The 14,573-nt window shown below is 43.7% G+C and overlaps 1 protein-coding gene across 1 annotated transcript; it reads right to left on the bottom strand.

Annotated features, from left to right (window-relative positions):
* Nucleotides 1-3,169: 3,169 nt before the first annotated feature.
* LOC306656506 (SCY1-like protein 2) lies at nucleotides 3,170-7,373 on the bottom strand. Its single transcript, XM_079131793.1, is given in 6 exon segments — nucleotides 3,170-5,437; nucleotides 5,439-6,036; nucleotides 6,038-6,290; nucleotides 6,293-6,622; nucleotides 6,625-6,767; nucleotides 6,769-7,373. Coding segments are annotated over 6 exon segments (2,343 nt in total). The 5' UTR covers nucleotides 6,897-7,373; the 3' UTR covers nucleotides 3,170-4,546.
* Nucleotides 7,374-14,573: the final 7,200 nt, after the last annotated feature.

Genomic DNA, 14,573 nt, shown 5'->3' with positions numbered 1-14,573 from the left:
TGTCCAAGCTAAAGCTGGTTTCCTTCCATTCCACCCCTTCTTCCAAGAGTTAGCTTTTCTACATCTCAGCTGAAACTGGAAATCATTGACCAGGATCCTTAACCAATATGGGATTTAAAGTCCTACTCTCTATTCCTCTCATATCTCTATCTCTGAGAGACAGCCAACAGTACAGATCAGTCTTTTACTGCCATCAAATATTCCTGCACAAAAATGACCCTAAATGTGGGACTCACCTCTTTGAGATTCTATCTTTTCCAAAATCTCAGCCAGTGTTTCTCGTTTGATTATTGCCACTTTGTTCCTTTTAAGTTTTGTGTGTGTGTGTGTGTGTGTGTGTGTTTTCCACAATTTATTTAGGTATCTTTGGAAACAGGACATGCAAGGGCCCAGAGATTGCAAAACTTCTGAGTAGTAAAAATGGGATTGGAACCAGAGGCAGATCTGTTTCAAATCCCAGATTTCCCAGGGTAGCAACCCTTCATTGTTCAGTAGAGATCCTGATGATACAGATAGATGGACAGATATACAAAGAAAAGTTAACAATCTTCAGATCCATACTGTGTCCGTCACTCCATTCTAAAAGCTTTACAATTTTAAAAAAAAAAACTCATTTCATCCTCAAAACAATTCATTAAGTTAGGGGTTGCCATTACTTCTATAAGGAAACTGAGGAACGGAGAGATCAGCAAACTGGCCCATGGTCACACAGCTAGCAACAGTTGGGATGGAATTCAAACCTGAGTTCAACTCCAGAGCCTGCGCTCCTCCTAAAACAAAGTTTCGAACAAAACCTCCCTGTTGCTGAGGGTCTGAGAACCAATTATCCTACCACATGGATTCAGACCCAAGTGTCAATGTGGGGACTGTTGGTTCTCCAAGATTGAGCTCCAAACTATTTCCACCCCACCTGCCAAGTCTGCATACAGCAATGTCTTCAGTTCCAGGTATGGGGGGCGGGGGTGCTTTGAAAGCAAACCTTCAATTCTATAAACTGCAACCATCCTTCCTGCCTCTATCAGATGTTGATTTCCAAGGGAGACCAGAACAGTTTATAACCTATCAGGGTTCCTGCCAGCCTCATAAACTGGAAGACAAGGGTGGGGCTGTGAAAAGGGAAATGTTTTATTATGTCCATTTTGCAAAGGCAAGTTCCAAGCCAAAGAAGGTGAGTCACTGGTTGAGATCAACGACCATCCCCTTTCGCCCTCTGAATTCCTTCCTGTAATGAGGGACTTCACACATGGCAAAAGCCATTTCTGAGAAATATGCAGAGTTTGGGCCACAAGGGAGCCAGTGGAGAGAGACAGGTGCATGCTGGGTCCTTGAGTATCCCTAAGGTGCTCGCCCCTAAGGTGATCGCACACTCTGAATGTGCAGGGAGTGTGAATGGTGACCCAAGAATGGGTCACTGTGCTAAAAAGACCTTCACACATCCTTTCATTCAGTCTTCCCACAAGCCCCTGAAGATCCTACCTTTATTCCCACTTTCAGATGAGGAAACTGAGGCTCAGGAGGTTGAGACATGGCCACCTAGTTAGGAAGCAGCAGGTGCTTCCTGCCCCCTGAGAGATGTGCTTCTAAAAATTAAGAGGAAGACTGGGGGCCAAAGGGCTTCCTGAGCCCCGTGCTCACAAAGTCATGAGTGAGAAGCTGAGCCCCAGAGCACAAGACACCAGGAAGAGGGGAGGGTTTCTCTGAAAGCAGCAGGCAGGAGCACTCTGACGTGCTGGTCGACATGGCAACCTGGACACACCTGGAAACACTGCACCACCACCCAGATGGCTGTGAGTGAGGGAAGTGCCACCAGGCCACGCTCCTTCTATGGTCATCTTTTCTACAGAACTGATTAAAGGTCAGTTTCCAACAAGGGAATCCCAAGGGGCTCCTATCTCCATCTCATCTCAGGATGAAGCTTGGAGAACCCTTGGTCACAGAGGCCCACCTTGGCAAGGTCTCTACCACAGTAAGGAAAGCGCGGCCTCCCTGGCATGATGTGAGTGGCCTTGGGAGGCGTCCTTGTCTCCATTAGACACCTCGCTTGTCATGTCGCCCTGGCTGAAGTTCTACGGCAGAGCCAAAACTCTCCCAGGAAGGATACTCAAAAGTTTGCCAAAATTTTAATTTTTTCTCACTTAGAGATGCTTTTTCCCAGACTTTGGGAAACTTAAGGAACTTCCTGCCATTTGTCGGTTGAGAGTCTCAGGCAAAAGAGGCCCCCCAAAATATGGGATCTGCTTACTATCTGATGAATGCCCCAAAATGAATAAACAAACAAACAGCTTCCGAAAATCAGACATAAAGTGAAAGGAAGAAGAAAAAAAGAGCTAGCTTAGCCCAACCTCTTCCTTTATGACAGAGTGGGACATACATGCAGTATAATTGCACTAACTTTTCCCAGGGAGGAAGTTGGTGAAGTTTTTTGATGTTCTGCAGATAGCCTTACAGTTAAGTGTTCTTTCGAACCTACACAATTTAGAAAACACTGGGTTCGGGTGTTAATATTAATATTTTGAGTAAACTAGAGTCGTGTCCCAGACTGACCACATATACCACAGTGGTCCCATGAGATCATCACAGAGCTGGAAAATCCCTCTTGCAGCGATACCATCGGGGCTACAAGCATTATTCACATGCTGGCGGGAACAAACCTACTGCCGGGTATAAAAGTTACAGCACATGGAATTATGTTCAGTACATAATCCTTGATAACGATAATCAACAACTGTTACTGCTTTATGTATTTACTACACTCTGCTTTTATTGCTATTTTAAAGAGTACTCCTCCTTTTTTTTTTTTTTTTTTTTTTTTGATTCCGGGATTGACCTCAGGGCCTTGCAACCTGCCAGGCAAGCTCTCTACCACTGAGCCACATCCCCAGCCCTTTCTTCTACTTATTTTTTTAAGAGTTAATTAAAATTAAAGAAAGTTAATAAAACAGCCTCAGGCGGGTCCTTCGGTATTCCAGAAGAATCAGGCGGGTCCTTTGGTATTCCAGAAGAAGGCGTGGCTATCCTAGGAGAGGACAGGTCTATGCAGGTCATTGTCCTGACCTGTAAGGCAAGATGCAGAGGGGGATGACAGTGGCACTGTTGATCCTGACCCAGTGAAGGCCTGGGCTCCTGTGCGTGTTTGTGTCTCGTTTTTTTTTTTTTTTTTTAACTCCATATGATTTATTTTAAATGGTTGCTGGCTCCAGATAATTAAAAACCACAAACTGTATGGCAGCAACTATAATACACATACGAGTCTTTAAAAGTTATCACATGACAGTGAAATATAATTTTTAAAAATACAAATGACATTTATAGCATAAGGCTCTGTGGTTGAAAGATCAGCAAATTAAAGAAAAACATCAGAGAGAGATTTCGAAAAATAAAATGTTTCCTGTTAGAAGACTTTATTCTTTCCTTTCTAAAAATGGCTGATTATGAACATTAAAGTGTACAAACAAAGAGTTCCTGGAATTCCTAGAAAAGAAAGAATTAATAGTAGTAACCGATGAGGTCAGACTATCATGGCAACTGAAAATTAATGTGTGGGTAGCCAGAACATATAACTGCTCATTTTTAAAGAAGTTTATTACATTTAAAACAATACAGAAGAAATCTCAAAAGTTTACTCATTAAATATAGTTTAATTCTTACAAATTTCTTCTTGAAAATGTGATTCGTATATGCTACAACCTCAGAAGATTGAATCGAAAACGAAATTTGAAGGCAGTAGTCAGGGAAATCATAACAGAGTTCTTTGTCAAATAGCAGTACAAATCAGTACATACCTCTTCTGTGACACAGTAGGAAAAAAATGATTCTAAATATATCCATGTAAATGCAGAAAAATACATTGCTATTTGAGGCAGATCATGCTAAAATATAATTCACAATGATTAGTTTGCATTTGAGATGGTTAATAATGCTTTTAAACCAATGAAATCAAATTAAATTTTGCAGTATTTCTGTCTTTTGTACTCAACATTAGCAACATTAGTTCATCAGAAAAGCTTCAATAAGATTGTAAAAAGCAAATGACCTGATCCTTCTTTTTATGCTTATCATTTTCTCAGACTAAATGCAAACAAATCACTACAGCATCAAGATTTTTCACATATTAAAATGAAGACTAATGACTTGTTAAAGGTAGACTGTACCACACAGTATGTAACAGGTGAGCCTGCAGTTACCATCAACTCAATTTTTTAATAACGCCAAGATTTACGAGCTAAAATAAACATTTGATTTAAACATTCTGCTAGTCAAGATAACTCAGTTGTCCTTTTTCTCTTTGAGATTGGTAAGGACCGGGTCTCTAAAAACCTGAAGAGTTGTTTGTAGGAGGGAAAAAATCCTCAATGCTTTAAAAAAGTCAACTGGTTAGGAGTCCATACAATTACTATGCTAACTGGCATGAAAACAGGTGTTTTCTGTCACAGAACCATTCACTTTCCCATAGAAGCAGTTTCTTCAAGCCAACTATACAGAGTTGTAAATCAGCTTACCCATGATTAAAACAGAAATAATCCTTTAAAAATAGGAGCAAGCAACCTCACCCAAAAAGATCTTTTAAATCATTGCTAGCTGAACTGCTACTGGTCATAGTAGTTGGTGGCTGTGCAAAATTCTGTGGGCTAAAGAAAGGATTACCCTGCATACCAAAGGCAGATTGTCCTTTCACGTTCACCTGTGTTCCCATTACCCAACTGCCCATAACTGGAGAAACTTGAGGAGGTACAAACTGATTAAGCCACTGATTTGGTTTCTGTTGTGACAGTTGGTTCATGCTAACTTTTGGTTTCTGAGGGCCAAAGAGATTAAGGACAGACATATCTGTGGGTCTTTGTTGAGTCTGCTTCACACCAGCAGGAGGAACACTCAAAGCACTGAAGTTTGGCAAAGTAGAAGGTGCTCCCAAAGTCATTTTGGTCAATCCAGGTGTGCTTGTACTACTGAAGAAGTTCTGGTTTGTATTAACTGGCATGTTGAATCCTGAAGTCTGAAAACCCATGTTTGCATTTAGGCCATTTGTCAAGTTTCTCTTTGTATTATCAATTGGTGTAGAAAACATCATACCAAGACCCACAGAAGGAACAGAAGTGAAGGTACTCGAAGTAGCAAGTTTAGGGGTACTAACAGAAAGGCTGGTCAAAGATGACATATTATCCATCAATGTGTCTGTCAAGTCCTTAGTCTGTTTGACTGGAGCAACTGGTTTGTGTACTTGAGGTTTAAGAGGCTGCTGACTTAACTTCTGTGCCTGCTCTTGTTCTTCTGCCAATTTTTGTTTTTCTTCAAGTGTAAGTGATGCTCTTTTATGTTTATTCTGTAACCCATCTTCTTTACTTTCTGATTCACAAGTCAGAAGATCTGTTCCAATGTTGTTAAAAACCTTGTCGATCTGCTGATTCCCAACATTTGTAACTTTTGTCTCCTCGGAAGTAATTCATCGAATTTCCTATGTCCAAAGATTTCTGCTGTTCTTGCATTATATGAAGTTGCTCCAGTTTAGTCTTATGTTCAGACTCCAATCTACTAAGCATCTCTTTTATGACGGAAATGAAAGAATTGAACTGATTAAGATTGAGATTGTTTTCAATACTCAGAGGAATGAGATGAGGCAAAACCTTTCCAGCCAGCTGCTCTTTGGTGATGCCCAGCTTCTTATGAGTAAAAGTACATTTGTAAATACCTAAAGTTCCCATGAGGACTGCAGGTTCCTTGGATGGAATCTGTTGTAAGAAGGGTAGTATATCGTCAAGTACAAACCACTTATCCAAGTATTCCAAAATTTTTCCTAAGCACACTAATGAATTCACACGAACAGCAAGGGAAGACGTTTGTAGACAGGCATTTTTAATTCTTGGTATCAAAGCATTTTTCATGGATGGGTAGTCCATAAGATTTGCAAAGGTTGGAATGATGTTTAGACAGAGCTCCTGGATCTGAATGGAAGGAGCTTCTAGTGCTCTATAAACCATGGGTAAAACACTGTTCTTTTTCTCATCAGGTGGAGTTTTGGTTAGTAGCAAATCCATTTTGTAGGAAAATTAATAAAATCTGGATTGGCTCCTGCTGTTTAAATACCGGGCCAAGTTCAGGTAGAATTAATTTGACATATTCTTCTTTGGTGCATTCCTCAGCAATCAGTAAAACAGTGGGCAAAACAAAAGGTACCATATCAGGATTTACAAATTCTGAAGTCAAACAAGGCAAAATTCTCTGCACAATGACACGCTTGGGCAGTTTTGGTAGAACCTTTGGCAGTCCTTTGAAAAATTGTGATTTCTGAAGATATCTCTTTGGAATAAGGTATCAAAATATTGAAGTGTTACTGCACCAACATCATCAAAGAAGGGAATCTTTGTCATTTGATCTGCGTCTGGTCTTACAGTTGGAGTTACATTTAACAATAGTTTCACATGTTCACGAACTTCCTCAGGTATATTTGTAAGTGAACTAGATCCTAAACGACTCAACTGATTCAACTGCCTACTAAAACTCTTATAAATATCTTGCTTGTTGACTTCAAATATGGGTTTCCCTTTGTTAAATACAGCATACATAACAGTTCCTAAAGAATATATATTGCTGGCTGTTTCACAGCTCACAGAAAGTATGTACTCAGAGCCAAATATTCAGGATTTGGAAGACACAATGATGGTAAATTTGGGTCCCATTCTTTACAAGGAAACTTAGGCTCTTGTTCAGAAGGATTGGTTGAAGACACACAAAAATCAAAACCCATTATTTTCCAGGCTCCACTTTTATTTTATTTTATTTATATTTTCTGGAGTAATATTTCCATGAACCATTTTTACACTGCTATGCAAAAATGACAATCCTTCAGAAACCTGAAGTAAACCATATTTAGTTTCTACATCATAAAGTTTATAATCCATAATGTCTGGAGATATAGACGAAGGCAGATTTTCCCAGTTACCAAGAATATTGGCTAAACTGGCAAAAACAGGTTCTGTACAAAATGCCAAGCAGTCCCTGGATTCTCCTAAAGGATTATGGACAGTAAGAAGACGAGGGTGTCATAGCCGTGTTAACTGTTGGACTCCTCGTTTTAGAGAATCGATGATCTGATCCTTTTCAAATTTCTGGTATTTGTCAATCAGCTTTTTATCAAAGACAAAAACAGCCACTTCCTGTTTTGTAGACTTTTTTGTGCCATTAAAAATCTTCCAAGCCAGCCCATTACAACCACTGGCAATGTGTCGACCAACATCAAATTCTCTGGTGACAGGGTTTCCCATTACTGCACTAGTGACATCAGCTGTTACTTTTGTAACAGTACTCTTCAATTTATTAGGCATGGACTCCCCGGCTGTGTGTTAGGTAATTACAGTTACCTCTTAGCTCTCCCCTCTCCGCCCGGGAGGGGGGTACTGGGGCGCATTCCCCCCGCCCCGCTAAAGGCGCTCTGGCTGTTTCTGCTCAGCCGTCTGCTTACTCCATAGTCTCCGCCAGCCCTGCGGCCACAAAGGCTAAAGCGGGAGAAGGAAACGGGAAAGGGAGGAAAGGGACCGGGGAGGAAGAGTATGGGAGGGGCTGTCTTGGTTTTTAACACAAAAACAACAACAAAAGTATTAAAAGTTTTTAAAAAGTAATTTTAAAAATGGAAAAAAGCTTATAGAAGAGGATGTAAAGGAAGAAGATATGGTCATGACTGTACAATTTTTTTGCTTGAAGCTAGGTATTATTATAAAGGACTCCAAACATTAAACTAGAAAGTGTTTTTACAAGTTAAAGTAAGCCAAGTTTAATTTGTTATTGAAAAAATGTTTAATAAACCAAACGTAGCCTAAATGGAATGTTTACGAAGTCCACAGTGCTGTGCAGTAATGTCCCAGGCCCTTACAGTCACCGCCCGGTCACTTCCAGTCTGCAAGCTCCCTTCTCGGCTGTGCTCTGTACAAGCAAACCATTTTTTAATCCCATGCTGTATTTTTACTGCACCATTTCTACATTAAGATATGTTTAGATGCACACATGCTTACCTCTGTGTTGCAGTAGCAGCTGCATGGCCTGTGAGCGTAGGCCAGGCCTTCCGGCCACCGCGTGTGGGAGGCTCTCCCACCTAGGTTTGTGTGAGTACCCCAGGGATGTTCCCACAGCAATGACCTAGCCTCCGATGCATCCTCGGAACACATCCCTGTCATACTCTGTCTTCCTTCAAGCATATTTCTGGGGGGTCTGGGACATCGGCAAGAGAGTGTTATGGGGGGGGGGGTTGGCACACAGCATGGAACAAGCCCAGTTTAAACTGCAGCTGATATCACTAGAATCGGAGCGTGGGGACGCTTCACGTTTAGTCTGGAGCATTCCACACCATTCTGTTCTGTCTCTTAAAGAGCAAGAGCACCGATGGAGAGGTCGTAAATACTTCCTTGCAATGAACAGGGGGGCACGGAACAGCCGCCAAACTGGCAAGTGAAACAGCACCAACCAGAAACTTCTCCCACTCCACCAGCTCTCCAGGAGTGTGTGCAGCCAGGAGAAAAGGAAGCCGGATAGCAAGGGAGGGAAGAGAGAGCAGGGAAATGGAAAAGAGAGGGGTCTGGGGCCACCGACTGGTTCTCCATCTGTAAGGTTGATGGAATAGGCTAGATCATTTTTAATGCCTCTTTCTAGTCCTGTCTGAGAAGACAACAGTAAAGAGGAAGGTGTCAAAGGGGAAGCATGATCCGAGAGCCCGGAGGAAGATGCCAAGGCCAGAGGGGCTGGGTGGCTTGTTCTAAGCACCCTGCCTCGTCTACAGGTCTGTCACAGGAAGAGCAGGTCTGAGATCAGAACAAGGACCCGTCCTGCCGGCTCGGCCTGCGTTTCCCTCGATGGACTCATCTGTTCAGGACTGTGCCAAGCAACCAACACGGTGCCCAGGACAGAGTGGGTGTCGCCCAGAGGTTTATTGCTTCAAATATAATGACGCTTTCATTTTAGAAATGTGGGGAAAGTTAGCGGGGTGCAGTGGTGCACGCCTGTAATCCCAGCAACTTGTGAGGCTGAGGCTGGAGGATCGCAAGTTCAAGGCCAGCGCCAGCAGCTCGGCCAGATCCTGTCTCAAAATCAATGAGAAAGGGCTGGGGATGTAGTTCAGTGGAAAAGGACCCCTGGGTTCAATCCCCACTAACAAGGAAGGAAAGAAGGAAGAAAGAAAACGAGGGGGAAGTCTAGCTGAAATCCAGAGCAAAGAACGCCAGGAGGAGGAGAGGGTCCCTCTGGAGACGGCACAGTAGAGGCAGACTCAAAAAAAGCACAAAGAGAAAATAACCATTTTTCACCATCCCATCCCAGGAAACAGTAATAGAAAATAATCGATATTTATTGAATAATCGTCATGCACCAAACACTTAACATGGTGTGTCTTACTTATTATTTACTTGACCACACTGATATTGTTTACTTTTTCCATCTTGTTAGGTAAACATGATGTATGTATTTCTTCAATATACTCCCCCTGTACACGGGTTTTCTTTCTCTTCATCTTCTTACTGTCTTTCCTTATTATTCCCACAACAAACTTCTGAGGTAGCAGGCTTTCCAAATTCCATCTTACAGATGAAATCCCAGGGACTCAAGAGGCAAATTGCCAAAGGTCACAAATAATCGGATTCAAACCAAGGTTAGACCGGCCACCATACCTGCGATTTCACCTGTGACCCGTGATTTCACCTCTCACCTGTTCTCTGCTCCCCAGGTGTTCTTCACTGCAGGGCGAGGAGCTCTGAGCCGCGTGTCCCCAGGGTCCTAACACAGTGCGAGGGCTGAGCATGTGTAGGGTGGTGATTGCTGTTACTGGCCACCGCCCTTCTGCTGAGGAGAGAGCCCAGGGATAGCCAGTGACACATTCGCAAAGCCATAGGCAGTGCCAGGGTCCACCCAAGAAGCCACTGTGGGACACAGGGACCATGTAACCTGAGGGACATCACTGCTGTGGCTGCCCACACAGGCCAATGAGGTAGAGGACAGAACTTATCCATGTCGAGAGTCTAATGTTGCCAGACAAAATCCAGGATGCCCAGTCACATTTGAATTTAGTTATTTATTTAACCACCATCAATATTAGAGTTATGTTTTATACATTATAATTATACATATAATATATAATTATGATTATATATATAATTATACCCAATTTTATACATTAGTTTTATTTTTTCTTAACCCTCCCCTGATTACATAAACTTCAAATTCCATAAAACCTGGATCTACCCCTGGTAGGCTCCTAAAGTTGCCTGGCACAGGCCAAAGCCCTTGTTATGCTCAACGCTTTGAGCTTTTTGGTTGTGCAGCGGATAGGGTGGAATGTACAGTTAGGAGGCCCAGGACAAGTACACACTTCCAGTGAATTCTGCCAGGATCCACATTCATGCTTTTAAACCAGGACGAGGGCCTGAGCATGTTCTTTTCAGAAAATTATAATAATAACTGCCCAATTTTGAATGCCAAGTACATGCCAGGCATCGTGCTACGAACTTTCCCACGTTTTCTTCAGTGAATTCTTACTCTTTGTGGCTCAGAGAGGATGGGTCACTTGTCCAAGTTCACACAGTTTACAAGTGGCCAAGTTAGGCTGGTATCCTACAATCAAAACATTTCCATGCTTTCCACTACACTATGGCCCAAAGCTTCCTAAGAGCTTTGGACCCTTGTAGGATTGTAATATTTTGCAAAAAATAAAATAAAATAAAATAAAAAACACAGCTAAATAATAAATAGTTATTTTTAGTATAAGTGTTAGTAGTTGTTTATCTGAAATGCATATTGAACTGGCCATCCTGGATTGACTCTGGCAACCCTACCTTTGACGAACAGTTACTAGTGACATGAAATGAAGAGTAGATCAACTCTGTATATGCAGCTCTTAAAAGCTAAACAAGGTAAAATAGGCAACATGCCAGGACCTCACTGCTGGGCACCAAGACATCTAGGGTTTAGTGGCTAGGTGACCAGGACAAGTCACTTTCTCCCAGGCACAGCTGTCCCTTCTACAAGAAGCATCCTGAGGCCCCAGCTTCCTCTGCAGCCTGTCAACGCCATTATCTCCACATTTGAAGAAAGCGACTCTTCCTGCTAGAGGTGGTGCATCCGCTCCGTTTTCTCTTTTCGGAAACTAGGATTGCATTGGTGGTCCCTGGGGATAACATAGTGACAAGCTGACAGACACAGCTGAGTCTGAAAACTGTTCCACCTCCATTTTGCTCTGGAAGATACTCCATCCACAAAGGGAGGAGGAGATCCCATGGTCAAATGAGTCTGGGAATGATGTAACGTGGATGTGTCCCACACGTCCCTCGGCAATTCAGATGTGTGTTCGTGCGTGGAGAAAGGCAGCTGGAGGCCTCTTTAACTTGGCTCACCACCCCCTTCCCAGCTTTTCCAAACGTTTGCAAAAGCATTGCATGCAGAAATTGTTCTGTGGGACTCACTTTGGGACATGGTTGCAATACTCAGACTCCTGTTGTAACAGTGTGTTGAAGAAATTGTCAAACCTGAGTTCCTACTCCTGGGGTGACATTAGAGCAGCAACAAGCAACTTGGGACTCGGAGCAGACGGCATAGCTCTTCTTTTCATGTTGACCTTACTTTCTATTTTGGAACAGATGGTGTGCTAGTCAGCTTTCCATTGCTGTGACAAAATACCTGAGGAAAACAACTCGGAGGAGGAAAGGTTTATTTTAGCGCAAGGTTTATTTGACCAGGGTCAGCCAACTCTACTGCTTTCAGGCTCAAGATAAAGCAGAAACTTCATGGCAGAAGCCTGTGGCAAAGGGAAGTTGCTCACTTCATGGCAGCCAGGAAGTGGAAAAAGAGAGTGAAGAAGGAACCAAGGACAAGATATAGTCCCTAAAGGAACTTCCTCAAGGACGCACGACCTTCAACTAGAGCTCACCTCCTACGGTTTCCACCACGTCCCAATAATACCACCAGTTCTGAATCCATCAATGGATTAATCTGTGATGAGGTTAGATCCCTCGTGAGCCAATCACTTCTCAAAAGCCCCACTTCTGAACACTGCTGCACTGAGGACCAAGACTTTAATGGATGAGCTTTAGGGGAGCATTCCAGGTCCCCCCCAAAACATAACAGATGGAGAACCTGAGAATGGTGTAAGGCCACCAAATGGAGTCAGGCTGTGAGCAGAGACTCAGAGAGGGAAGATGGGAATTCCTGTTCCACCAGTTCCTAGCTGGGTGACCTTGAGTGACCTTGCTAGCCCATCCCTTAGCCTTCCTGAATCTCAGATTCCATTCTTCCCACTCAAGAGTAAATGCGGGACCTCAGGAGAATGCCTTGCACACCTCGGACACACACATGCAAGGCTGCCACCGTCTGTCTGTTAATCTGAACAAGTTGAAACAAAGAAACAAACAGAAGTGTCGCCATATCGAAAAGACAACAGTTGACCAGGATCACTGCCAGACACGGGGTAATCATGACGAGGGACAGATGTGGGGGTGTCCTCGTATGCTCAGGGCCAGGCAGATCACAAAAATGAGAGTGAAACAAGCAAAATTTTGGCAAATCCTAAAGCCAGAGTGCTGGTCACCGATCTTGAGGTCGAGTGGGACAGCATGATACCCAGCCAGGGCCTCCCGGCCCCCAGCGGAGAGCCTGAAAAGGCCATTCATGGATCGGGTTTCTCTCTGACCTTTAGTAAATGAGACACCTTCTGCCTGTTCTCCATCAAAGTGGAAATGAAATGAGATTCGTAGGGGACAGGGCTTTATTGAACTCCCATAAAGGATTAAATGGAATACACCCACACTGATAAAGTTTGAAAGTTAGAGAATATAAAGATTGTTCTGTGGCTCAGAGTTGGTGTTTATGTAAGGGGCGTGCATTGAACTCCCAACGCTGGGGTGTGAGGAGACTCATTCTCTTCTTCAGCTACTGGGCCCCACCTGCCCGGCTACAGGAACATTCCGTCGAGGTCCTGTTTTTGAAGAAGCCCTCCTTTCTCTAGGAAAAGGTCCTCAGAGCTTGTGCTTGAGAAGACTCAGGGCTGGACCATCAGCCCACGCTGGACTCCCAGCCAAACTTGAAGACATCTTCCCTGCCTCAGGAAGGCAGAGCTCAGGAGTCTGTGCCAGGCCAGGGCTCTCTGTGCGGGGTCACAAGGCCCTTGGCTCAGCCCGCAGGAGTTTCTGCAAGCCTCTCTTTCCCAGATCCCATAATTCTCTGTCCTGTGCTTCCTGTTCTCTGGGAAGCTCTCCCAAATTTCTCCTCTCTCCTGTCCCTACTATGAGCTGCCTGTGGCTCACTCCATCTTCCAACCCTTAGAGCCCTGTCCCCATTCAAACAATCCCACCCAAGTCCTAGGCTGGGGTAAACGTACCTCTGGATTAAGGAACCCTGGAAACCCTTCTTCTGGCTACCTTCTCCCTATGAGGGAGGGGACACCTCATTGAATAAAAATACAACTCGATATCTCAGGAAACGGTCCCATACACACAAGTAGTATCACTGCACACTTCTTAAGCACAGTATGCTTTAAGGTGAGTTTGGATTGAGCTGTATTTTATTTTTAAAATAGAGTTCTATTTCACGTTAGCTCTATGTCCTTGTTTTTAGCAGGAAATCCATTTGGTTTTTTATCAAGCTAATAAAATTTTCTTGCCTCTGTCAGGAAAGTGATAGTCCCGGTCACTTGCTCTGACCTGGTCCCAACACCAACCAGATCAAGGTCTCCCAGGTGCTGGCTCAGTCTTCTTAGGAAGCCAGTGAATTTCCTGAAGGTGAATGGGCGACGCTGACTCTATCGGGTAAAGACAGGATGGGGTTCCAGAGCCCCCACCAGCACCCCTCTGCACCTCTGCATCCGTCCTAACATTTGAAACACATTCCGACTCTCCTTCCTTCTCTTCTCAGCCTCAGCTGTTTATTTAAGAGCACAAGGTCAGCTGCCAGGGAAAACCCAACAGCGCTGGCAATTTTTTCTGTGACGCAGGACCAGGGCTACGAACCAGGACTTTACTCTAAGGTGGAGATAACTCTCCTGAGGCCCCAGCAGAGGAGGATGGCTCATGGCTCAGTGGCTGCTGAGGCGACTTCATGCTTTTTTTTTTTTTTTTTTTTGGTATCAAGGATCAAACCCAGAGGTGATTAACCACTGAGCCACCCTCCCCAGCCCTTTTTAAAATTTTATTTTGAGACAGGGTCTCACTAAGTTGTGTAAGGCCTCACTAAGTTTCTGAGGCTGATCCTCCTACCTCAGCCTCCCGAGCCGAGGGGATTACAGGCATGCACCACTACACCTGGTGAAGGGAAGGAAAATCAAGGATCAAGGAACGATCTAAAGATCAAAGAGAGGGAGAGGTGGGCAGCGCTCATTCCCAGGGGAAACCCTAATTCCCCAGATTGTCAAAGGCAGCCTCATTCATTCTCGCTGCCTAGTGTGGTTCAAAGGAGCCAAATGCATAGGGAAAGGATAGGAGAACAGAAATGGATGGGCAGACCACCTGGAGAGGCCCAGTGAGGGGAGGCCATGGGGAGGTTGATTTGCCTAGACTGTACTAAATTTTATGATGAATAAATAACTCATCATAAATAATTCATGTAATTCT

The sequence above is a fragment of the Sciurus vulgaris genome (assembly GCF_902686455.1).
Source record: "Sciurus vulgaris genome assembly, chromosome: 1".
Taxonomy (NCBI): Eukaryota; Metazoa; Chordata; class Mammalia; order Rodentia; family Sciuridae; genus Sciurus; species Sciurus vulgaris.
Note: the sequence above shows the minus strand (reverse complement) of the source record. Positions and strands in the feature narration are given on the sequence as shown.